At 41.9% G+C, this 26,158-nt stretch overlaps 1 protein-coding gene across 2 annotated transcripts in view; it reads left to right on the forward strand.

Moving 5' to 3' along the window:
- Positions 1 to 25,673, forward strand: part of TMX4 (thioredoxin related transmembrane protein 4) — a 35,918-nt gene extending 10,245 nt beyond the window's left edge. For both annotated transcript variants that reach the window (XM_072943832.1, XM_072943833.1), the window contains 6 exons: positions 5,752 to 5,797; positions 7,430 to 7,558; positions 10,275 to 10,320; positions 16,217 to 16,318; positions 19,580 to 19,643; positions 21,246 to 25,673. In XM_072943832.1, the coding sequence (XP_072799933.1) occupies positions 5,752 to 5,797; positions 7,430 to 7,558; positions 10,275 to 10,320; positions 16,217 to 16,318; positions 19,580 to 19,643; positions 21,246 to 21,631 (773 nt within the window). In that variant the 3' untranslated portion in view covers positions 21,632 to 25,673. The remainder of the gene's footprint in view (positions 1 to 5,751; positions 5,798 to 7,429; positions 7,559 to 10,274; positions 10,321 to 16,216; positions 16,319 to 19,579; positions 19,644 to 21,245) is intronic.
- The last annotated feature ends 485 nt before the right edge of the window (positions 25,674 to 26,158 follow it).

Below are 26,158 nucleotides of genomic sequence, written 5' to 3' on the forward strand. Positions count from 1 at the left end.
AAGAAGGGAAAAAAGTCTTTGGTCTGGTGTTCCATGGGAATAGTGAAGAAACAAAGTCCAAAAAAAAATGTGATTAATTGTTTTGTATTTTACAACAATTTTTATTTAAAAGTAGAGGCTCTAGAATTATTTTAAATGATAAAAACTTAAAAACTAACTGGCAAATAAAAATTAGAAAACAGAATTCTACCCAAATGACTGAGTGGCCTAGAGAGTATTTCACTTTAGATTATACTCTTTTATGTTTGTAATTTTACTTTAAATTATAAACCTAATATTTTCCAATAATATTTTAATAGAGTTTAGAAATAATGTGTTTATTTAACAAGTATTTGAGTTCCTACCATGTACCAGCCCCTGTTCTGGATACCAGTGATACAGATGAATGATTCAGTAAATAGTGATGCAGATGAATAATGATACAGGTGAATAATGATGCAGGTAAATAATGATGAAGGTGAATAATAATGCAGGTAAACAATGATGCAGGCAAATAATGATGCAGGTGAATAATGATACAGTAGATAATGATACAGGTGAATAATGATGCAGGTAAATAATGACGCAGGTGAGTAATGATACAGGTGAGTAAGGAAGAGAAGACCTGACTCCTTACTGAGCTTACATCCTAGTGAAGAAAATGAACAGTTATGAAAGTAAAATGGGAAATAATGTCTGGTGGTGGTAAGGCATGAAGAAGAAAGCAGGGTAAAACTATAGAAAATGATGTGAACCACTGTTTTAATAGGATGTCCAGGGGGTACTGTTTGACTATAGGTCTTACCAAATTAAGGAAATTAATTTCAACAGGCTTTAGGGGAGGAGCATTCCAGGCAGAGCAAACTGTATGTGCAGATAGTGTACTTAGTTTATTTGAGAAAAAATATGACAGCCAGTGGGGTACTCAAGACAAATGAGGCTGGAGAGATAGCTCAGGCCAGATCATGTGCGCTCTTGTTGGCCATGGTAAGGAGTTTAGATTTTATACCAAGTATGATAGAAAGGAAGCCACTGAAAGGTTTTGAGCAGGGGAGTGACATGATTTGATTCATGTTTTAAAAGTATTTAGTTGGCTGCTATGGGAAAAATCGACTGTAGGAGGTCAGAGATGGAAGGAAGAAAAGTGAAGAGGTTAATGCGGTGGTCCAGAGTGGAGAGAATGGTGGCCTGGACTCGTAGCAGCAGTGGTAAGTGATTGGATTTGAGAGATGGCACTTGGCTGGACTATCCCAAAGGATTTTCTGATAGATTGATTGTAGCACTCGGTGGAAGGAGAGGAGATGGAAGAGATTGAAGGAGAAGCAACTTTGGGACAGGGTTTAAGTCTGAGGTGAAGAAGTCCAAATAGAGATGAGCTAGAGATATATTTGATGATCACCCGTGTAGACAATATTCAAAACTAAGGGAAGAATTGAGATTACCTACCTAGAGAATGTATGCAGAGAAGAGTCTGAGAACTGAGAACTGGGACGCTCCAGTATTTAGAAGAAAAGAAGCTTCAGCAGAGGAACTTCCTGTGAGCCAGGAAGGTAGTGGACATGTAGGGGTCCTGAAAGCCGAATGGAGAGAGGGTGTCATGTGGAACTGACTCGTTGGCAAACCTCCAGGGCAGCTTGTCCCTATCCTTGGAAGCTGTTTAAGTATTTACTTCATTTTTACAAAGTCTCACATCCTGAGTGAGCAATGGGAAACCATTGAAATGACATTAGTTTCCCGAGTTGAGCACTTTACTGCACATTTCTTTGTACAGATATATATTTGGATACAGATCTCCATTACTGTACCTTTCATCAGGGCTGCCTTGCACAGGAATGCCAATAAGAGATAATTTCATTTCTTTTGCCTGCAAGCAAAATTTAAAAAGAAGAAAAAGGGAAAGCGAGAATTTTTGTTTATGCCTACTCTTCAGCTATGCCTGTAACCCATTTTTTTCGGTATATCAAATAAGAGATTTTTTTCAGGTATTTTAAATAGAAAATAAGATTTCAGGATTAGAAAGACTGAGGGTTGCAAACATAATGCGTTTTTACAGCTGAGATGTAGATGTCAGGGAAAGGACAGGCCTTAGATTCGATTGCTTTTCATTGCCTGTTTAATACTGCATGGACCAGCTGATGTTTCAGTGGAGCTGAGTTTGGAAAATTAAATTTAATGAGGATATACTTGAACCTTCTGTTCCATGCAGATGAGCTCAGTTGTCTAGGACGGGAAAACAGCAGCTGCTCAGAGAGCACCCAGGCTGTTTCACTAGATTAGAGGTGAACCAGCCCCTTCCCGTAGCCAAGAATGAGCATCATCCTTAAAGCCACTTATTTATTATAGAAGCCAGTTCAGTTCACTGTCCTTTAGTTAGTGTTAATGTTCTAATTTTATAGTTGTAAAGCTTAGTCTTTGTATTCTAATATATTGACAACTTTTTCCAATTTCAAAGGTGATATTAGTTGTACTTTTTTTTATTGTTTCCCTTCTTTTACTTTCTTTGGTGATAATAACTAACACTTAGTAAGCATTTACTTCAGTCTGTAATTGTGTTAAGCACTTATATACATTTTAGCTTCGTTACGATCCTAGGAAGAACAAACTATTTATATGTTTCTCAGACAGCTGAGGCTCAGAGAAGTTAAGTAACATGCCCCAAATAACACAGCTAATAGGTGGTAGAACAGAAGCTCGTAGCTGTCCCTATTTTCCTAATATTGAATTTAAATAATTTTGGTTGTGTTTTTGCAAATGAAAATTAGTTCCCTGCCATAATTTTTATTTCTCTAATTTTTAATTCTTCTTTTCCTTTTGTTACATGTGTTTAAGATAAGCTTGCTAATAAGAAATGAAATGTTTTTCTGCATTTTGGGTTAATCCCTTTTATGTTGCAGTTGGGTCTTCATTTTAAAATGGAAGTTACCCTGAAAGTATAAAAGGTATGCAGAAATTCTGGGAGACCTTGTGGTCAAACGTTATCTCTAAGTATTTAAGAGATGCACTTACTTCTTCCAAGCTCTCTGAAGCTTGTTGCGGGGAACCATTATGCAGACCTTGAAATGAACTGCAGCCCTGTTGTAATTCTGTAAGATCTGCACTTGTTTTTAAACTCTGAAGCCACAACCTCACATGGTGTTTCTCTGTTCCAAACTGGTCATGGTTTAACTTTTCAGATAAAATTGTCTCATCACGTTTCATAGCCTCAGTATTAGAGGTTAGAAGACATTCATGTCAGAAGCCATACCCTTTTATACCTTTAATCTAGCCATTTTGGGAACAATGTGCTGTTTTACGTTCTGAATGAGAGACATGTAGAAAAATCTCGAAGACCATCATCTATCATTGTGTTTCTTTTTTCTTGTTTTCTTCCTACGCATTCATTTTCATGGGTGCATTTATTTATAAAGTTTTAAGTTATGTTAAGAAGATAATGTACAATTTCCAAAGCACTTAAGACTAAATTAGTGTTTGTTAGATCCTCTTATTTTATTCTAACTTTGAATCAGAGATTTAAATACAGAAAATAATTGCGTTTATTTAATACTTATATGTCAGACATTGTTTTCTATGTGCTTTAGAAATACAAAATCACTTGATACTGCAATACTGTAAGATAGAAATTGTGATGCTCATTTATAATAAGAAAACTAAAACCCAGAGAGTTTGAATTAACTGTCGCATGTTAAAAACTAATAAATTTAACCCCAGGCAAGCCGGCTCGTGAGTTTGGACATACTGTTTTGCATGTTGTATAATCTAATACATTTTGTGAACTACTTTTAAGATATAAATGTTATGTGTTACTTTTTTATTTATTGCCATGGCCAGTGATGACCAAGGTCACATGAAGAACTTTAAAGAACAAGTTAAAAACTTTGCTTTCAGTGATACCTAACATTTATTAGAATCCTATCTGTTTATTCTGATAAAAATAAAATATAAATAGAAGCAAAGTAGTGATGGGATGCTATCTTTTCATTCCTCTTGAAAAGGCCACATAAACAAAGTGTAATTCTCTATTACTATAACTCCTTAGAGAAAATTTCTTTGACTGGTCATAAGACTCTAGCTAGGAGAAAAATGAGATACGAACCTTTTTGCAAGAATTATTATAAGGTAAAAGCATATAAAATGTAGGATTACCAGTGCTTGTTCCCCTGGTAAATTAGAGTTGGAAATACTTGAAAAGATACCCATGTTCCCCTGCTGGGCTGGAATTCTGAACAGTGTTAGAGGTCAGCATGCTTGTTACAGTTCTCACTTGACTTCTCAGGTCACTTGTGTTTTTGTTACTGTCAATACAAGCTTCCCCCACCACCGCCAAATGTACAATGATAAATGTATGCAGTAAATGTTTCTTTTTGTAATGGTGACTTTTATTACCTTCAAAGTACTGTGTTTTCTTTTAAGTGCCATAGGGATGTTTCAGAGTCTACTTGGTTTGATTTCGGAACAAATAAAGAATTCTTTTTGGGAAAGACTCAGCATTAATTAGTGGATTATTATCCTGAATATAGATAGGTCTAACTTATAAAATGGGTATAAGCAAATTTCCTATGTTATTAAAAGTAAAACTTAGGTGTTTCAAATTACAGGTGACCACAGAGATACAAAGTTTGAGCCTCTTTTTTTTTAATAGATATTTGATTTAATCAGGCTGTTCTTCAAGGCGAAAGTGATGAGAAGCATGAAAATTATGTCTCAGTTTTCTGTGCTGGCCTTCAGATTTGCCTTCAGATTTGCTTCTCTTGGCCAGAGCCAGGCTCACTCACTTTTGGTACACACATAAGTATTATTTACTTGTAAACATTTAAAGAGCACGATGCTCATTGCTCCTAGTCTCATGCAGGTTTTTGTTGTGTGTCTCTTTTCTCGATAACCTTTATCTCTGTTTATAGTCATGTGGTTATTTGATTAAGTTTTTCTGCTAGACTGTGCACTCTGTGAGAACAAAGACTGTATGTGTTTTTGCTCATCTGTGTATCGTGAGTGGTTATCACCGTCCTTGGAACAAAGAAGATGCTTAGTGAATATTTGCTGAGTGACTGAGGATTTTCTTTATCTTTGTCTCCAGTGTACCAGTGTACCTCGGCATAACAAGTGATACGTGTTGTTAAGTGTTCAGCAAAGGTTTGCTGAGACAAATTGAAAAAAATCTGTTTAATGTACATAAAATCCCTCGACAGGACTTGCAGATTTTATGTATACAAATGTTATACATGATCTTATTATTTTGTGTTCCTTGTTATTCTTTTGAACCCTGTCATTGGTGTAGTAATACCTATAATTTATTGAGTCCTTTACTATGTGCTGAACACTTAAGGTAATGATCTAATGGAACCCCAGAACAATTCAGTTCTGAGGCTTTTATGTCCCCATTTTACAGATGAGGTAGCTGAGACTCGGAAAGGTAATTTATCTAAGGTCACAAAGCTGGTAAATGGAGAATTTAGTTAGTTAGCCCAGATTGCATGACTAAAACCTGTCCTTTCAGCCACGATACAATTCTGTATAATATACAAACCAGAAAACTCCAGTTTCACACATTGGAGATATGGAAGTTGTGTGTCAGTGCCTAGAAAGTATTAGGTGAATAAAAATGGGTAGAAATTTCCTTAAGTAAAAAAAAAAAAAACAAATAAATAGTAAATGTGATTCAGTAATTGGAAAGATTTTATATTGTGGTTATGGCTGCTTGTTCTTAGAACTTAACTGAGGTGCTTGCTTTAGTCTGAGTTTGACTGGTAACTTTTTTGTCTGTGCTTCTTGTAGGTTTGAGTGGCCGCTTCTTCGTCACCACCCTCCCAGCGTTTTTTCAGTAAGTTTAAACAATGTTCTGGTCGTGCAAAGATCAGAAATCAGTAGACGTGTACCAGGGGTTCTAGGTTGTTTTCCGTAACCATCGCTTGTTCAGCTTAGCGTTTGGGGGGAGAGACTGGTCTGCCCCGAGTGACAGTGTGAGAAGAGGGGGGGTGCCCCTTGTGCTGCAGAGAAGGGAACCTGATTTCAGGCAAAAAATAAATGGGGAGATCAAGGAACATTTTTCTGATGATGTGAAGAGTGGGATGATTCTTAATAGATAAGTGGGAATGGGTTAAGCAGGCAGGGTAGAGAAGGCCTTTCCAGATAGAGCATAGATCATGGCGAAGGCCAGGAGGAGAGGAGGTGCCTTCTGAGTCTATAACTAGTTCTCTATGGCTGGCCCATCGGGTAAAGTGGATCATCCTGTGGGATGAGGTGAGAGGCCCCGGTAGTGAGAGGATCAGGTGGGAGGCCTCCGAGGGGAAGGAGAAAGGCAGGGGTGGGTTCCAGAGATACTTAGGAGGTGGAATCATTGGACCTTGGTGGCTGATTAGCCATAAGAAAGGAAGAGGCTGTGATGAAGACCGACAGGCCATGTTTCACTAGTAGAAACGACTGAGGAACCAGTAGAACAGGTGAAGTTTGGAAGATGGAGGTCAGGATGGAGAAGACAGTGTGAAGTGTTTATGAATTTCCAAGTGGAGAAATGTAAGTGATAGTTTGATTTCAGGATCTAAACTAGAGAGACATACCTGGAATTCCTCAGCATGGAGGTAGATAACAGTTGAAATACATACAAGGAAAGAACAGATACGATGGGAAGAGAAGCATTAACTTCTCCTAACAGAACCTGGGTTGACCAGCATCGGGAAGACAGTGTGGCCCTGAGAAGGGGTGGTCAGGGTAGTAGAAGTCCAGAGAGCCCATGTCGTAAGAGGGGAAGGAGGAAGGAAGGGGGGCTGGGTAGTGGACAGTGCCAATGACACACGAAGGAAGGATGGCAGAGAAGTGCTCCATGGATTTAGCACTTAAGAGTCTTTGGAGGCTCCCAATAGGAGCAGTTCACATGGACTCCTGGAAGCAGGACCCCTGCCCAGCTGCAGGAGTGAATGAGTAATAGGAGGAAATGGCCAGGGTAGACCCTTCCTTAGGAAGCTTGACAGTGGTGAGGAAGCGAGAGGGAGGGAGGACTGAAGGGGTACGTGAGACTAAGAGGTGTTTTGTTCATTTTCAGGGAAAGTTCTTGAATGACATAAATTTGGAAATGTGGATACAATTTTTTAAAACTTGATAACAATTGCTATTTTGTTGTTGTAAGAGAAAAATCAAAATAATTTACCAATTATAAAAATAATAAAAAATAACTTGGCAGGGTAGACACTGCCAAGGACTTTGCATATAGTCACAAATGGTGCAGTGATAAAATAGGGTGTTTCATCCTCTGTTTTGGAATTTCCCATTTGTAATAGATGAGTGCTTATGCATGCTTTCTGATTTATGCCTAACTATTTCTTTTTCTTCATTTGAGGTGAGTTAAAACTCAGAGTGGAGTTCACACGTAAAACCAATGGTTATTTTGATTTTTAAAAAATCTGTAACACTTGTTATCTTAATGGATTTGTTTTCTATTTGTTTTTATGATTTATAGTGCGAAGGATGGGATATTCCGCCGTTACCGTGGCCCAGGAGTCTACGAAGACCTGCAGAATTATATCTTAGAGAAGAAATGGCAATCAGTTGAGCCTCTGACTGGTTGGAAATCCCCGTCTTCTCTAACGTAACTTGTTATTTTTTAATGACAAGATGCTATTAGTAAAACAGAAGGTGCCAAGTTAACAACCCATAAACCTTGAAAGTCTATGTTTTTCTTCTCATTCACTTCTGGTCACCCAGACTACATGTGCCCTGCTTGGCCCATGTTGTGTTTCTGGTTTTGTGACCCACAGATGTTTCAGCTGGTGGTTGCTATACTGGGAATTAAATGTCCAGATTCGGGAGGGTCACAGGAGCCCTCTCCTCTGGCTTTTGCCCTGAGCCACGCCAGCTGTTTGCTCCTTACAGATGATCGTATTGAACGCCATTCACCGTTCTTTCTTCCTTTTAAACTATCGATAAGATACAGGAGTAACTCCTTCTTGAATTACAGTTCGTGAAGGAATTGCTCCTATATCTGTGTGGAAAATAAAGTGTGTGATGGCTTTGGCTGCCTAGCAGGATACTGCTGAGGGTAACTGCTGGCCATGAGGGCAAACTGCAATACTTGGGGAGGCAGATAAGACCAAACCATGGCAATTTTTCCACTGTTTGGTTTTAATTTTGAATGAGTTGTCATATTTGTAATTAATTTTGTATTAATATACATAAGTGTAAGGAATATCCTTGCTGAAATAGGATCAAATCTTGTGGTATTTCAGGAATAAGTAATCTGGTAGCATTTATAGGAAATGCATGACTTAGTCTAAAAGCAGCTCACCTCCGGCGTTTCCTTCTACAAATGCGTGAGCATTGATTTTATGCCAGATGCTGTTCCAGGTGCTGGGTGTTCAGCAGTGCACAAGACCGACTCGATGCTTCTGCTCCCCTAGTGTGACTTACAGAGAGACAGAGTTAAAAAAAAACTAGGGATATGAAGACTCACAGTGTGGATAAGGGCTGTGACAACAAACAGAACAAAAACCAAACATGTGCTCAGTCAGCGAATGACCATGGGAGCCTGGACCTCCGCTCGGTTACGGGCGAGGAGAGGTGGCCCTGAGGGGAAGACATAGTGAGATCTGAAGGGTAGCATGGCCTCGCCAGCAGGGGGAGGAATATTCCCTGGAATGGGGATAGCACCCGCATGGACCCCAGATTGGAAAGAGCTTGGTGTGCTGAGGAGCAGAAAGGTGGCCAGGGTCAGGCACAGTGAGAGGGAGGGAGACTGGTGTAAACCGAGAAAGGGAAGAGGCAGGAGCTGGATCATACAGGCCCATGGCCACGGCGAGGAGCTGGGATGTTAGCGGTGCCTGCAGTGAGAAGGTGGCTCTAGGAAGAGGTTGCAGAGGGCAAGAGTGGATGAGGCGAGACGGCAGGAGGCAGTTGCAGGGTCTAACCCGGGGAGGGCAGCAGTAGGGATGGAGCGAAGGAGTGGATTTAAAATACGTTTTAAAGGTAGACTTGGCTAAGGTGAAGGAGAGGAAGGATTCACATACACACACACAAACTCCTGGGTTTCTGGTTTGAGAACTTGATTTTCTTTGGTACCAGTTACTGATTTGAGCAAGAGAAGATCAAGGGTTCAGCGTTGGACATGTTAAGTTTGAGATGCAGGCTTCTGTGTAGAGCTGCCAAGTTGGATGCATGGAGATGGATTTCCATGGAGAATTCAGGAACAAAAAACGTAAATACAAGGATGGATGGTATTTAAAGTCTTAGAAGGGAGGGGACCACCTAGAAGGAGAGAGGAAGAAAAGGGCTTGGGGCTGAGCCTCAGGCCCCTCCAAAGCTAAGAAGTTGGGCAGAGAAGGAGTCGCAAAGGGAGACTGAACATGGGAACCAATGAAGCAGGAGACAAGCAAGGGGGTGAGATTTCCTGGAAGCCACTCAAGAGGTGCTCAAGCACCTTGTGTCCCATGTTACCAAGCGGTGAAGGAAGATCAGGTCTGAGACATGGACTTTGAAGCAATGCAAGGTCACCGTGGCCTTGATAAGGAGTGATGGTGCAGCAGGGAGGCCAGAAGCCAGATCTGAATGGGTTAAAGATACAGTGAGGGAGGAACAGCAGGCATAGGCTGCTCTGTGAAGAACTTCGTGAAGCTGGAGGGCCATGTGAGGTCCAGTGATGCGCTTTTCAAAAGATGAGAGAGGGTAGAACAGGTTTTCATGCAGATGAAAATGATCCAGCAGAGAGGGAGAAACTTAATGCAGGAGAGGGGGTGACAGAAAGAACCCAGTTATTAACAAGACAGAAAGGATGGGGTCTAAGGCAAGAAGGGAAGGTTCTTAGACTGGTTGGGCAGGTAAACTTGCTTTGCTACAACAGGAGAATGTGGATGCGGGTACACACCTGGCTCAGATTTGGTGCTGGGAAGGTAAGGCAGATCACATGATGGCTTCTGGTTTCATAGTGACATACAGGGAGTGGCTGTCAGCTGAGAGTGCATGGGGAGGGGAGGGTGTGGGAGGTTTGAAGGGAGAGGAAAGGACATGAACCACCATCTCAGGTAGGCATTACAGTGGGACGGGGCCGCGTTGAGTTTTCCCCAGGGACGTGCAGCTGCTGAGACTTGGGGATTTTGTACTGTGGTGGGGGGAAAGGACCAGCGGATTTGACTGTATTTACAGCAGAATAATTGAAATGATGGCTGTGGGGCGTAAGCTCTGTGAGACCGGAAGTGAAGCTAGGAGAGAGGACAGTGTTGCAAGAAGTGGAGAGGCAGTCCCTGTGACTTGATTTTTGTTCTGTTCTATGTTTTATACTATACATCACCAGTGGTTCCTTCTTTATTTTTTAGGATGTCTGGAATGGCTGGTCTGTTTAGCATCTCGGGCAAGATATGGGTGAGTAACAGTAAACGCGCCCTTTGTGGTTGTACTGGGAGAGGGGTTTTTTTAAGATGAGAAGATAGCTTCTAAATAATAGGAAAATAAACATTTATAGTTTTATAATTTCACTTTTTTTTCTTAAGCCACACAACTTCTCTTAGATGGGGTCCCAGTGGAAATGTGTCTTCGTGTAGAAGAGCATAAATTAGACAAGGACCTGTAACTGCTGTGTCAGGGTCTTATTTTTTTCTATCAGTGATGAATCCCTTAATCAAAGCTGAAAGAGCTTGTGTGGCTTCCACTTTATCTTATTTTCCCATGGTCGTAATCTGCCTGCAGGTCAAAGATTGTCTGACTGTCAGGGATCAGCTAACTTCAGCTTGTGTCAAGAAAGTTTTGGTAAATAAAGTTTTGTTGGAACGCAGCCACATTCATTTCTTACCTGTTTTCTGTGGTTGCTCACAGTACAGTGGTAGAGCTGAGTCGTTGGGTTAGAGATCACATGGCCCACAAGCCTAAAATACTTACGACGTGGCCCTTTAAGGAGAAGTTTGCATGCCCCCTCCCGTATGTGGTCGCATTTCACTGAGTCCTTTCGGTGAGTCAGAGCTGTCACTGAGGTTCAGATGTTGAACTACTGTACAGTCTTGAATGTGTCACATAGCTTTTTGCTCCTATTTACGTGTAGGGTGAACTAAATCCTGCCAGATGTAACAAAATTGCTTTGGAATTAAATATATATCCTTAAAGTATTTCAAAAAAAGTTTAGAAGTGAGTCCCTCTGTATTTGTCTTTTCTAAGCTACAATTATAGGTCGTGCATCGTATTTGGAACTTAGTATTCAAGGAGTTTGTGAAGACTGTTTTTCATGCGTATTAATACATGTTTAGGGAAATTTAAGAACAACTTTTTGTGTCCCAGTTTCTCAATTGTATTATATTTTCTGCCTTGTGAGATAGAATACCTACTTTAGGGTTTTTTTGGTTTGTTTTTGTTTTTTTTCCCCACAGAGACTACATTGGGACTTGGATTCAGTCTTTTTTGATTAAAATTTGTTAACTCTTTTTTTGTCATTTATGTATCATATTAAACAGTAACTAGACTTTTTCATCTTTTCAGATAGGGTTTCATATCATTTTCCTCTGCTATTTTCTTAACATTCATGAGAAGTTACTTCAAAGGTTGAGAATTATGAATGGAAAACTAGGAACTGAGAGTAAGGGAATGTGCTTTTGCAGTATGTTGACACTAAAAGTTGATGGAGTCATATCTTCTGGCAGCTGTCTGAAAACTGGATTTCAGTCTCCTCCTAGGTGTATACATTACCTTAAAAATCTGTAATAGAAATCCAGTACTACCTTCCGTATCAGCATCTGGCTTCCCCAAGCCTCTTGACAAGTGTGAGCTTCTGTTACTCTTAGAAACAAGTCCCCAGCCTTTCATCAAATCCCAGGGACGGGCTCTCACCACCCGCGTCTTCAGAATCCAGGGGGCGTGATCTCTGGCTTGGGGGACCCAGTCCCTGGCTGCCCACCAGGCCTCTGACACTCCCACAACCTCTAGGTGCAGTTTGCCTTGTTGTCCTTACAGAACTACGTGCTGAGCCAGGTCCCCTAGCCGACTTCCTGGTGGCTCGGGTGGCTTAATTAGCTGGCTCTCCCTTGCCCAGCAGCCTCGCATCAGTGTTGAGTGTTACATTGTGGGGATCATGATCTGTTTTTAACTCAAGTCTAGATCCAGTCGTGATGGTGTCCACTTCTGTGTTTTAATTGTGACCTACGCTCACGGAAGTCGTCGCCACTTCAGGTGCAATGCCTGTCCTCATGTGTGTCTCGACAGTCCCCCCCCCCAGGGGTCACTGTAGCCTGCAGGGTGTACAAAGCATGGACATCTTCTAGATGCGGAATTGATACAGATACTCTGTCTATAGTAGCAGTATAAAATTTCTTTACAATTTTAACTGACTTAAAAAGAATGACTGAACTTAATGAAAAATGTTAATAATCTAGAGGACAGCACAGGCGAGGCTGATGGCGTGAAAATGACGTGCAGAAGACTGAATGTGGGAGGCACTGCGGCTGAGGTCGGGGCCACGGTCGGGGTTAGGAAGACTGTGTCTGCAGCACAGGTGTGATGTTGTCCGTGTGCCCAGCCAGGTGTCATCTTATCTCTCGGCTCAGTTGGCCACTGTGACACAGGAGGCATCATCTTTCTCCAGGGAGACAGGTCATTGCTCTCCACCTGGCGTGTGTTTCTGACCCCATTTGTGTCCCCTGCCCTGGGCTGTTGTTCCTGGAACACTGAACGCTTAGCATAGAACCTGGTACCTAGTATGTACTTGATAACCGTTTTTAGTTAGTTATATTCATTAATCATTCTTGTCATTGTCATTTTACTTTTCCCCTCCTATTAGGCAACAAGGAATACTTTATCTTTTTTCATTTATTTTTAAACTGGTTGATAGCAGGACTGAAATAGGGTTTTAGGGCAGTTTGTACAATGTGTACTCCCGCTAACTAGGTTTAGCATGTGGATGTATTTAAACATTATTTGATTTGGTGAATTTGTGCTGCTTACTGAGCTGATATAGAATGTAACTTAATACCTCTCTTCAGTGTTACTCCTGTTATGAAAGGATGCAGGCACATGGCAAATTTGAGCTACAGTTAGGTGCTGCATCCTTGGGAGGGCAGTCTGTGTGATGGAGAAGATTTAATGTTTTATAAACAGCTCAGGATGAGAGTTAAAGGCCATGAGTATTTAGACCGGAGAATAACCTGAGGAAACTTTAAACTTGAGAACATCCCCTTGTGTTTTAGATTGTGGTGTCTCTTCTCTTACTGTTTTGGGGTTTTCTTTCCCTTGTGAAAATTTCTAGAACTATGTCACAGTGAGACGGTGCACACCCACAGGTGACCTCTCCTAGAGCCGACAAAAGGCTGCACGTCTGTGCCTTGTTGCGGGTGTAAGAGGAGAAAGTATGGAAGGGGAATGAACCCTTGGCCGTCACTGGAGAAGCCTTTCTGAGCTGCTCCCACACTGGGAAGGCATTTTGAGGATCGTCATTGTAGCCAACTGTGAAGAGAGATGAGAGGACACACCAGTGGGGTGGTCTCTGCACACCTCTGCCGCAGACACGGCCCTCCTGACCCGCCTGTGCCACGGCCTACGTACGCGGTGTCTGAAAGGGATGTTAGCATCTTTCCACAACCCGTCAGGGGAATATCCTGTGACACAGGTGGGGTCTAATTCAGAAGGCGCTCTGCCCGGAGCTAGCCCAGGTCTGAATGAGACTGCAGCACTGGGCTGGTGGGTGGTGCCCGTGGGCAGCACTCACTCTGCCCTGCAGGAGTTCAGGTCCCAGAGGGAGTGCTGGCCTCCCTGGGGAGGGAGGTTCCGCCTCCGACCTCTGCTTGCCTTGGCCTGGCCCCTTTCCTTAAATCCATCTGATCGCTGGTTGGAATGTTCCTATTCATTCTACTCTAATGGTGTCTTCATTTAGTCCTCTCATTCAAATCCATATATAGGCAAAAATTAGCTCTAATTCAGTCCTCTTTTACAAAAATAAAATAGTATGAGGTATCAGGCCCATCAGAGGACATTTTTGTGTGTTTTAATGAAATTCTAGGATAATTCCTTGTAATGAACACATTGAACAAGGATCAGTGTTTTCCACAAGTGAAAGCTGTTACTGTGTCTGGCAGTTAAAAAAACAGAAACACAGAAATCTAAAACTGAATTAGATCAGGTTGAATCAGTTGTTACTTGGAAACATATATACAGCAAAACTTCAAGTACCTCGTGCCAGGAACCCAACACTCGTGCTCTGAAACCAGTGTGGACTCAGGCAAAGTAAACAGAAAGATTTGTGGCTGCAGTTGTGAAAATACAACTTGTTTAGTGAGGCTTTAGCAATAATTACCTAAAAAGACCACAAGATGGCAGAGTTTCTCTAAGAAGCTCAAATTCTCTCAAGAGTAAGTTGATACAAGAAAATTGAAGCGGAGCCTTACTACAATGAGAGGATGTCTTTAAATGCACCAAGAAGTATGTGACTCAGAATGCAGTGATTCAGAGGCACATAATTTACTGAATTCTGGAAAATAACTTAGAAAATTTCTTGAGGGTTTCTTTAATCATTTATTTTGCAGAAAGGGTTTAAGATACTGTCCAGAAAGACTTACAACTGGATGTGATTCATTCCAACTCTGGGCAGATATTACTTATAAAGCAAGTTCCAGAATTCATGCATCCAGGGGTCAGCACAGAGGCATGCTGACTTTCTGTGTCTCCTAATTCTTTGGCATGTTTGAGAGTTTAAGTCTTGATGACAACATTGAATCATCAAGAAAAGCACACATAAATTATATTCAGTATGCAAAATTTCCTAAAGTAGAGGACTGTACAATGCATTTTAAAACTTCCATTGAACAGAATTTGAATGAAACAGCCTTCTATATCCCAAATACCTCTTTGACCTGCTGGGCTGCAGAATGCTGGACTGTTCTTAATACGTAATTGCCCTGGCGGAAGGCAGAGTGATTGACTGTGCCATCGACAGAGGACAGGTGACAGTTTAACAAACCAGCAGTTGTTTGCATTTCCTATGAATAGTTTAAGGATTTGCTAGTATCTTTTTCTTAATCAGTAATATTTATTGAACACTTTAATTACATGTGTCAGTATTTAAAAACTTGATGAGTCTTTATATATAATCTCTACTGCTGAATAAAAAATGAGGAGATCTCAGATTATTCTGAATCGGCTAGCAAGATTTTTTATTTATTGTTCTGAATTAAGCCAGAATAAAATATATTATTTAGTTGACATTTATAAACTGAGAAACCAGTGGGAGATACTTGAGTAACTTAGGTTTTGAGAAGTATTAAAATAGAATTTTGGACTCATTTCATCAACCTCGTCAGTTCTAGGGAAGTCATTCAGTTGTCATCTCCGCCTGCTGGTGGCATTTAGCCTGGAGCCATTTCATCCTGTGCCCAGTAATTTTGTAAATAAGACTATCTATAGACATAACAAAATCATAAAGTTATCAGTTTATAGTGAATGTTCTTGAAGCTGTAGGGCCTGAAAGACATGATCACTAAGACATCATGAGAAGGAAGCATGGTTCCTGCAAGTCCACATCTAAATGGGCTTTGACTCCAAACCAGCAGGTTCATATCTGTAATTCCTGTATGATTTAGCATGTAAATAATTTGTAGCTAAGATTGTACCTCTTCACTCTTTTTTTTTTAGTGTTTGGCATCAAATAGAGTCTCAGGGAACAGTAAACATGAAGGGGTGTGCACTGAAAGACTGACGAAGTCTTATCTGCTCATAATGAATTACCTGGAAAATTTCTTGTATTATTACATTTAGGTTTTATGGTGGTTAGGAAAGTTGTTGAGGATGGGTGAGGGTAGAGAAATAAGAGTCTGATGAGAAGAAGGAAGTATGGAGACATTGTAAATAGTTGATGTTCTGTAAGTAATAATTTAGTTCCACTTAAAAGTTGGTAGAGACCCAAGAAGTTTAATTTTTTCATGGATGCCATATTATGAGTAGAAATTGAGGTATATAAATTATTAGGGGAGAGTGACCAGAAACTCTCATGATGGAAGAAGGAACTAGACAACAGTCCCACTAGAGTTCTTCTTGATCTGAACTTCAGGGAAGTATGACTCTTACTAGATACGACCTTGACTGTTGCTCTTAGATTCTCAATGTTGTAAAATTTGACTTGCTTGCTTGAAGAATCACACAGATGCGTAAACCTCTGGATGTTCTTTGTGGGAGCTCCTGTAAGTAGAGAAATTTACAGAACTGAGTTATAGCTCAGGCGGGAGAGTCAGACATTTTTGGTTCTCATTATGAATAAATATTGTATTTTACTTTTCTGTTCTGATTACAGCATCTTCACAACTATTTCACAGTGACCCTTGGAGTACCTGCTTGGTGTTCGTACGTCTTTTTCGTCGTAGCCACCTTGATTTTTGGCCTTCTCATGGGTCTGGTAAGGGATGCTGCCAGTCTTTTTTCCTTGTCTTTAAAGCCAGTTGGTTTCATGCAAAACTAGAAAGCAGCCAAGAAAAAAAAGCACATGAACGTCATTTTGTGTGTAGTCTAGTCAGTTAGATAACATTGGCTTGTTTGATACTGTTTCCAGTGGTAATTTGAGATATCGTGGGAAATTAATTAAATTATTTTCTCTTAATCCTGTCCCTTAAATATTCTGAAGATAGGTGCTACCCAAAACACAGCTATGATGAAAGAAGAAATAGAGACTTGCTTAAATTGATAGTTTCCAAGATAACCGAGCCAGCTGTGAATTCACGCACTGCCTGTGTGATTAGAACACCGTGGTGCTGAGGCCAAAGCTACGAATTTGCTCCTTGGGTGAACAGAATGGCTTTTCCTGTTCATGTCCTCAAATTGAAACTCTGATTCTTATCAGTTGCTTATACATAGACTGCATTTTTCCCAAGGTGGATTCTGTAAGATTGGGTGGATAAAAGATACAGTCGTTATTGTGTGAAAAAATAAGATGCAAAACACATCACTGTGTTGTCTTTGGGCATGAGAATCACTGTCCAGTAGGCACCTGTGCATTTTCTTCCTGGGGCTTTTAGGTGAGGGTTGGGATAATACATTTATTTGCTTAACTATGTAGGCAACTTGAAGTGTTTGGGCATGTTTTATTCTTGGTTTTGTGTGTGTGTGTGAGTGAGTGTGTTCGAATCTTTCTCATTACCTATACTTGATCAATTTGAGCTTTAAACTCTAAAAAGTTCTTAAAAGTCTTTATACTATATATTAATCACATAGCTCTTAAACACTGTATGAAAGGAATAATTGACAATTACTAAGAATTTATATAAAAAGGACAACCTTTTAGGTAAGTTGTGTTAAAGTCTGTCCTTACATTTATAATGCATCTTGTCTCTTTAGCAAGATCCTTTTTAAAAACAAGCTAAAAATGTTAGCCTTTATAGCAAGTCATAACGTGGTACTACAAAGTTATGTTCCAGGGAGCCAAAGAGACTCGATTTTATTTTGCCATGAACACGCTTACCTCATATTATGGTTTATATTTGAGATTTGACTCCTGATATTAACTGCCTGGGTGGGGACAGAACTTAGATACGTCATTTGTTAGGTCCTGGGTATGTTCCATACTGCTGCATTAATCTTACTGATAATTAACGTGTCCCGAATGCTCTGGCCTAAAATGGTTTGACTTTGGATATAAATGTACTTTCCCATCTACTGTCTGCTGCTAGACTTTTCTAACAGCATAAATGTGAGGCTCTTGTAGGGGGACAGTATGAGATCCTGGGCAGTTCTGAGATGGAGCTATGGAGAATGTAGCTCGACTGTGGGCCTGTTGGAAGACCACTGAAAACTCTTCTTAGCATAAAGAGTTTTAGATTTTATCTTTGAAGTTGACTTGAAGTCCGAAAGTCAGGCCTGCCTAGACCCTAAGTACATTTGGAAACTTAGAGTCAAATAATCAGCGTAGGAAAGTTATCAGAGGTTTGACCTGAAGAAAGAAGAGATTTGATTCTAAGCTGCTGAAGTGGCTAAGTGATACAGACTGTGGTTTCTTTATAAGGCATTGGGGAGAGAACGTTATTTAAGGAAATGACTTCAAAGCAGTGATAAGACTCATGCATTTTCTGATAATACATTCCCATAAAGTAGCAAACGCATTTCTCTGCTCAGAATGCCTTTTCTACAACTGTAATATGAGTTAAACACGGCAGCTCGCGTTTTTGCCGTCAGCGAGGTCTCCCGGTGAGCAGTTCGTTGCTGTGTGTCAGTTTGCCGCTACCTGGGGGCTGAAGGCAAGGCCCCAGCACACAGCCATGTGAAGCTTGGTCCTGCTGACCTTGGCGGGGCGCGGGGGGCGGTCCTTGCCTCTGAGTCTTCATGGAGTTCAACTCACGCGGTGGCCATGTGGGACAGGGCGTTTTCCATAGAAGCGATTTCCTGATCAACTCGTCGTTTCCCATAAACCCAGTACGTTTCTTACTTTCTCCCTGATTTTGGAAGATGAAGAGTCAGAACGAGGCTGCAGTTTGGTTTGTGTTTACTCTCTTGACTGAGCCTGGAAATGGTTGAGTATTTTGCTGAATGTTACTTTCCACATGTGAGCACATGGCTCGGTCTGTGTGTTTATTTTATTTCTTAGTTTCAGTTTTTTAATCTGACAGCTCCCCCTGCATAGGGCTCAGTTTTAGAAATGTATACGTTTTGGATTTCTTGCATCTTAAACCAATAGGAGAATGATCCTTAAGCGCACAGTCCGTATATGAGCTCACTCTGGCAGCATCGTCTTCTGACCTCAGAAACTGCTTTGAAGGACGGAAGACAGGAAAGCTCTAGACTGGCGGGAAAGCAGCGGAAAACCCAGGCAGGATGTTTGTAAAATCGAAGGAAAACAACCATGCCTTTGGGTTCTTTAAAATGTTAGGGCACCTTAAAAACACAGATTTATGAAGTCCTATTCCTATTTTAAAGACTGGGCAGTTGTGCAGAGTGTAGGTGAGGTGCAGGGGTTAGCTAGGTCTAGGAGGACCTGGGAAGCCCTTCTCAACGGGCATCTTCTTGCTGTGCGGGGTCTCTGTGTTGCGTGTGCTGGATGGGTGGACGTGGGGAGGGTGTAGAGAGGGGCTCCAGCCCCTCCCAGCTGCAGCTCACTTTGCCCTGTGTGGCGGCAGGTTTACCGCGAGCAGAAAGTGACTCAACGCTGCAGTCAAGGCTGGAGGTGAAGCCAGTCAGCCGCTGTCTCAGTAGGATTTAGCTCACAGCATTGATGTGTTTTCTCACAGTTTGTTCCTGCAGGAATTTTTTATGGCACTCTAAAGAATTCCACACCCTGAAATATTCTTCCTCACGATCAGGGGTTACCCACTGGTGAGGCACACTCCACATACAGAATGATTTTATTTTTCAAAATAGTGTTTTTTAGAAGGTCGTTTTTGACTTGGCTGATAACGTCTGTTTTCTTCTACCTGCTTCATTCATCTGTTTTTAGTGGGCTGTGTGCACACACTTGACTTTGTGACCCCTGTTCTACATTAGTAGTATTTCCCTACATTGTATCACATTTCAAAAATAGGGAATTCTTAATGATCCCCTTGTCTTTCTTGAGGACTTCTGACCAACTGCTCTATATTTGTGAATATTTGGTTACAGAAGCAGGGCTGAACTTTGAGGTTATTTGATGATAAATGTGCTGTCTCCTCACTGTAAAATCACTTTTCCCTTCCAGGTCTTGGTGGTAATATCAGAGTGCTTCTCTATGCCACTTCCACGACATTTGTCTGAACATTCTGGTGCGTATGACACGTTTATGAGATACAGCATTTTTGGAATTCTTGGTTTGCGCTTTTGTGCTCATACAGGTAGTGGATTTTTCTTCTGATTTGCTGGGTGACCAGACTGTCACCACTACGAAACTCCTTGAAGTATGTCTAGATTGATTTGAACGAGAATTTTTTTCTTCCTCTCTTAAATGAGGGACTATTTCATCTTGGCAATTGCTTTTTACCTTGAATTGTATGCCCTTCAGTAATCAGCTGACAACTTTTTCCTTCATTCAAACTGGCATGAGAAGGGAGGGAGGGGAACTCACACTGAGTTTCTGCCGTGAACCAGTAATTTTCCTAAGTCTTTTAAACTAGTCTCCCCAAATCCTTTCACTACTTCACACTGTTTCTGGGACCAGGTAGCCCTGGATTTGCCTATTTTTATTCCTATTTTTTTGCATGAAGACTTTTATGAGACTTTGTTGAATTTTATGTGGCAGTTTAACTAAATAAGCTTATATTTCCTTTTATTTCTTGAGGTTTTCGAGGTTTTGAGACTTCCATAGATAATTATAAAATATATTAATGCTCCTTAGAATTCTAAAAAGTAACAGAAGCCCAGTTGAAAACAACTTAGAGGGAAAAAAAGGAAAATGTATTCGCTCTGGTAACTTAAAAATCCAGGGATCTTCTGGCTTCAAGCACAGCCCAAGGGGTGTTAGGTTTCTGTTCCCATGGAGCTGGTTCAGTGGCTCAGCAGGCCCAACTCAGTTTATCAGCTTAGCCATCCCTGCAGAAAGAGGAAGCCTTTCCTCCTGACCCTGGCCAAGGCCTCTGGGAGGTACTGATTGGCTCGGCTTAAGTCACATTTCTGATCCAATCACCATGACCAGTGAGTGGGTCACTGAACATTCTACAGGGTACCACATACAAAACAAAAAGGAACCTTTGCCCTCCCTGCCCCCAGGCTCCGCCAGAGTCAGCATGGTCAGGGAAGTGTCCAGAGAGAGGGGGAGAAGCCCTGGGTGGGGTGAATGCCAGCCAGAGATCTGGCCTGTGTGACAGTAGAGTTTCAGGATGGAGAAAACTGTCACATGCCCCTTTGTTTCATTCCACAGCTGAATGCACTCAAGTGATTGCTGAATGACCTTTTATTTTTATATTTTTATTTTATTTTTATGGAGTAGTGGGAATTGAACTCAGGACCTTGTGCATTTTAAGCATGTGCTCTACCACTGAGCTAATAAACCCACCCCCACTGAATGACCTTTTTAAATTGATTTATGGTGTTATATCGGTTTCAAGTGTACAACATAGTGATTTGAGATTTTCATGGATTATACTCCATTTAAAGTTATTATAAAATGCTGGTTATATTCCCTGTGCTGTATATGATACCCTTGTACCTTATTTATTTTATGGCTTGTAATTTGTACCTGTCCCCTTCCCCTGTCTTGCCTCTCCCTTCTGGTAACACTAGTCTGTTCTCTGTATCTGTGAGTCTGTTTCTATTTTGTTACATTCATTTGTTCATGTTAGTTTTTAGATTCTGCGTGTAAGTGAAAGCATACAGTATTTGTAAATGCCCATTGTTTACTCAGAGGCTGTTCCCCTCTCTTCCCTCCACAGGGCAGACTCTGAGGTCTGAGGAGGCTCACGCGGCTGAGCAGTTGCAGGATGCAGAGGAGGAGAAAGAGGATTCCAATGAAGAAGAAAACAAGGACAGCCTTGTAGATGAGGAAGAAGAGAAGGAAGAGCTGGGTGACGAAGACGAAGCAGAGGAGGAAGAGGAGGATGGCCCGGCCGCTGGTGCGGACGAGGAGAGGAGTGCTGCCCAGGACCCGGCCCCGAGAGAGGCCCGGGAGGACCTGGGTCCAGACGTCGGGCCAGACGTCGGGCCAGACGAGGCTCTGGACGCCGCCTCCGAGCAGCCCCCTTCAACTGACGCAGAGGTGGCTGAAGACACGTTGAGGCAGCGCAGAAGTCAGCATGCCGACAAGGGGCCGTCGGCCTGATGCCAGCATTTCCAACAACACAGACCAGAGAAATATGCCAGCTTCCCTTTGGTCTGCAGGTTAAACTAAACCCTTATTTTTTTCCTAAATGAACAAGCTTCTCTTAAAAACTGATCTCTAGTCTTGTAGTCTCCTGGCATTGAGCCTTGTGTGTGTTAAGGGGAATCTTTTGGGCATGACAATCAGGATACAGGAAACAAACATGCTGTTAGGATCTGTCTGAGCCCTGGGATGGGCACAGGTTCATTTACTTGGGGCCACAGAGTTCTGAGCAGAGGAAGCCCTCCCCAGCCCTCCTCGCCCTGTTCGTAGACAGCCAATGGGGCTTTGGGCCCCCGAGGTGGGAGCAGGGCATCCTCACAGCACAGCCAACCTGCATCCTCCTCTTGTATCAAGTGTTTATTGTCAAACTGTAAGATACATCAGGCACCCTAGTACAGGGGTGCTTTTTTAGAGGGTCTTGGATATTGTTGTAGAAGAGTGCTTGGAAGTCATCCTGACTGTAAGTCGGCCTTGTCGGGTTTTACTTCTTCCCTGTAGCATTTCCACCTTTCCCCCCGCGGGCCTGCGGGCCCCCACGCCCTGCATGGTACTTCCTGCGCGGGACGACTCTGACGGTAGTCAGCTCGACATCGGCGGCCTCCATCCTGACTTAAGGGTTCAAGTTGTCAAGAAGCCCAGCCCCTGACGCCCTGACTGCCAAGCGTCTCAGATGAAATGCTGTAGCCTTCGGAGTTTCAAAAGGAAGTAAGGGTTTTACAGGAGAGATTTTAGTTGTTGTTTTTAGCCAACATGTAGTGATTCTTTTTTTTCAAAATGTTCCCTTAGCAATATTCCTTTTGAAGCCAGAAATCTCCTAAGTCTTGCCAGGACAAGGTAGTCCTAAGGAGAAAGCTTGAATACTGTGTTGTTCTGTTTCCATCTCAAGGGCTCCCTGGCTCTTGAACCACTTTAATAATAACTGAAAAGCCACTTCTGGTTTTTCTTCAGTGATGTGCTTTTGGTGAAAGAATTAATGAAAGTGAGTATCTGGAAATGAAAGATTTGGTTTCGTTTCCTTCGCCCTTAATCTTGTAAAGAATTTTATCCCTGTAAATCTCTCAATACTCAATCTACTAAAAATACCCAGGGGGCCCAATGTCTTTTAAAAAATCCTTCCATCTACTTGATTTGTGTTTTAGAATAAATTCATAAAATTTGATTCCCGCCTTATGAAAGATGTCTAAAGTTGATCCTACACCCCTTGGGTCCAGACAGAATCAGTAGCGTAGGTTTATGAAATTCAAAAGGCTGCTGTCATCTTTAGAAAGAAATACACTGTGTACTCCTGGCTGTTTAGATAACCCTTACCTTGTGTTAACTCTGAACACGGGCTCACTGGAGTAGGGGGTGGGGTCTGAAACTCAACCCTTGGTGTGGCTGAATGAGCCCGTTGCAAGCCTCACACAAAGAGAGTTTTTATTCTGACAGAATCCATTTTTTAGAGATGGTTATTTTTCATCTTTCCAACTCAGTTCCCTGACAGCCTCATCCCCCAGTACGGCGAAGTTCATTAAGACTGGTCAGTGGTTTTTCTCTTCAGACAGCAGCGCAACCTCAAGTCTGAGGCCATCAGAGAACCGAGCAACTGGGAGGACCTTGCCTTTTGCTCATTTCTTGCCCCTCCTGCTGTCTCGGTCTCTGACACATCCGTGGTCCTGAGGGAGGTTCTCAGGGAGAATCAAATGGAGCCTGAGCTGGGCCTGCCCTCCCGTCACTGCATTCCTTTCTTTTGTAATCAGCTGAAACAAAGTTTTCAGAGATCATTAAGTTCAAGTTCAAGGGTATGGGATAAGAAGGGTTTCATAGTTTGACTTTCCTGTGTGTGATCCCTTCCCTACCCCCAAGTTGAAATAATTCTCATTTTATTTTAAGTGGAATATTTGACTAAAGAGGAAGGAATGAAGGAATAGAATCTGCTTTGGCTTTTTATAAATGTAAGGCCAGTTTCCAATTGGACTCCAAGTAGTACCTAATTATATAATGAGAAAAATATCTTTTCTTTCTCAGAAATACTTAAGAAAATTGGAGGAAGAGGAGAAACAGTTTGGAGAAGCAGATCCATTAAAAGTCAGAATATCTGGCAATGTGGACCACTTTTCCTGTTTTTATTTTTTATTTTTATTTTTTTTAACATCCTGGCAAAAGATGGGGTTTTTACTAAATGGCCTGAGAAGTACACATCTGATTTAATTTCTTTCTGTTTGCAGCCTTTAGGGTTTTAATATTACTGAATATAGAACCAAAGGAAGAAGGCCAACCTAAAATAACTCAAATTAGATTAGCATGTCAATAGGATTTGATAAAGTTTTCCTGCAGGTAATGTATTTAAGCCAGAAGTCAAGTGCATGAAAACATGATCTTGATTCAAAAAAATAAAAAAAAAAAACATGGTTCCTTATGTGACAGTATCAGTTATTTAATTATAGAATAGTATTTTATATGTCTCAAAATCAGGTTAAGTTAAGTAAAACTGGCTTTCAGAATGGGGGTGTCGTCCTTTATGTGTGAGTCGCTGAAGTGGGATGCCTGTTCATTGATTAGAGGGAAAGGCTAAAACTTCTAGCTCCATTTTCTTAGGTTTCTTTTGATCATTCATCTCTTGCCAAACCACGCCAACTTGCTTAGAGACCTCATGATGCAGCAGCGCACAGGGAGGCCCACTTCCTCCTCCCCCTGTGAGGTGGGAGCACAGGTGGGGTGAGAGGCCCGGCCCATTCGGGTCTCAGGGCCCCGCACGGCCTGGGTGCGATCTTGGGCACGTGAGCCCTGTCAGCTGCAGGTCTCAGCAACAAAAAGATCCAAAATAACAACTGTAACAAAGAGCAGACAGGCTTCGGACAGGTTGACTCTGACAGTGGGAAAAGCCAGAGTTTGGCTCCTATGGCCAAAATCCTTAACAGCCGTGGTGTTGCTCCATGATTTGGGTGGGGGATAAAAATGTCTCTGATGGCAAGCACTCAGTGTGGGACTCTTTATTACCAAGTCCTTTAAGAGTGGAGCCTGTGTACTTGCCTTACAACATGGGAAACATTAAAAGAGCCCAAAAGAAGGTAGAGATGACAGGATATACTGAGATTTCAGCACAAAACCCTAAATTGGGATGAAGTGAGAGGAGGAAGGCAGAGACTGGTGCCTTTGCTCATGAGCATCCGTGGTTGGTTTACCTGTGTCCTTGATCCCCGTGATAAAGCACTATTCCTGCCAGTATCACACGTGCGTGCTTGGCCCATCCTGTCAGATAGAACATTTTAGAAAGTACTCATGTAAACCTTTTGTGCGAACAGAAGTGTCCTGTCTTGTGTAGTATCTGTTGACCTCAGTCCTATGTTTTGATCCCCTTTAGAAGGTACAGCTTGTCTTAAAACCGAATGTGGAGTCAAGTCTGATGAACCCTGACGGGACGGCTTTTGGGGCATCTTTCCTGAACCAGGAGGTTTGGGTGAAGGACCTTGGATAGCTTCAGACAGGATGCCTGGCCTTCAGATGGCTTATTAAAGTTCCCTGTGGACGGTGACGGTGTATATATGTGACTCATACAACCTTAGCCTGTTTCCGATGCAGTTGAATCATTGTTATTAAATAGCTTCTTCATGCAAATGCATTTTTATACTAAAATTACTGTTTATTTGTACTGCAATACATTATAAGTTGGTTATTTATATCCTTTGTAATAGTCTTAATTTTTTTAGCCTAGTGATACTTATTTTTCTCTTCATCCATGTATGTTCTGCTTCCTCATGTAGCATCTGCAGTAACTGGAATGGGAAACCAAGACGTGTGTCCCAAGCGGTACATTGCCTGAACCGCAAGCCACCTTGTCACAGGACTGTACATAACCCATGATGCTGTTTGCTTTCATTTTGTTGTAAATTTCCATTTGCACCAAACCTGATGATAATGATAACTAAGTCAAAACAAAACCGTGTATTGCTTTTCATATAAGCATTTCACATAAGTCATTTGCCTAGGCAGTGAAAAATAATACTTCGTTAAAAAATGATTTTTTTGTGTGTCCATCCTCCATCCAGTCTGTTTTCCCTTTCTTTCTCCGTCCTCCTTAACTTGATTTAAAAGCCAAACCATTACCTTTTAGCTGCTTTGGAAAGTTGCACAGAACCAAGAATTAAGTTCAGAGGTCCAAGGCTTCCTCCTTGTCACAGCCATTGTGTTGTCCGCAGAATCTCCAGTGTCCTGAGGTCTGGAGGTGAGCAGGGCTGGAGCAGAGGCCAAGGGGTTGTTGCTGATCCCTCAAGACACTGACCTGGAACTGGCCTGACACCCCCACCACCGCCTCCCCAGAGAACCTCAGTTCCTCTGCTCCAGCCCCTATTCCTCAAATAGCAAAAGGTGATTCATCTGGTAAAAACCCTGGAGGTGGTGGCCACCACTAGGCGCCCCTCTTCTCTGCAGCAGGGCGATCTCTGTCTGAGCAGGCAGGCCAAGGGCGATCTCTGCGTGGACTCACCCATGCTGGGTTCTTTCAAA

Source organism: Vicugna pacos, chromosome 19 (genome assembly GCF_048564905.1).
Source record: "Vicugna pacos chromosome 19, VicPac4, whole genome shotgun sequence".
Lineage (NCBI taxonomy): Eukaryota > Metazoa > Chordata > Mammalia > Artiodactyla > Camelidae > Vicugna > Vicugna pacos.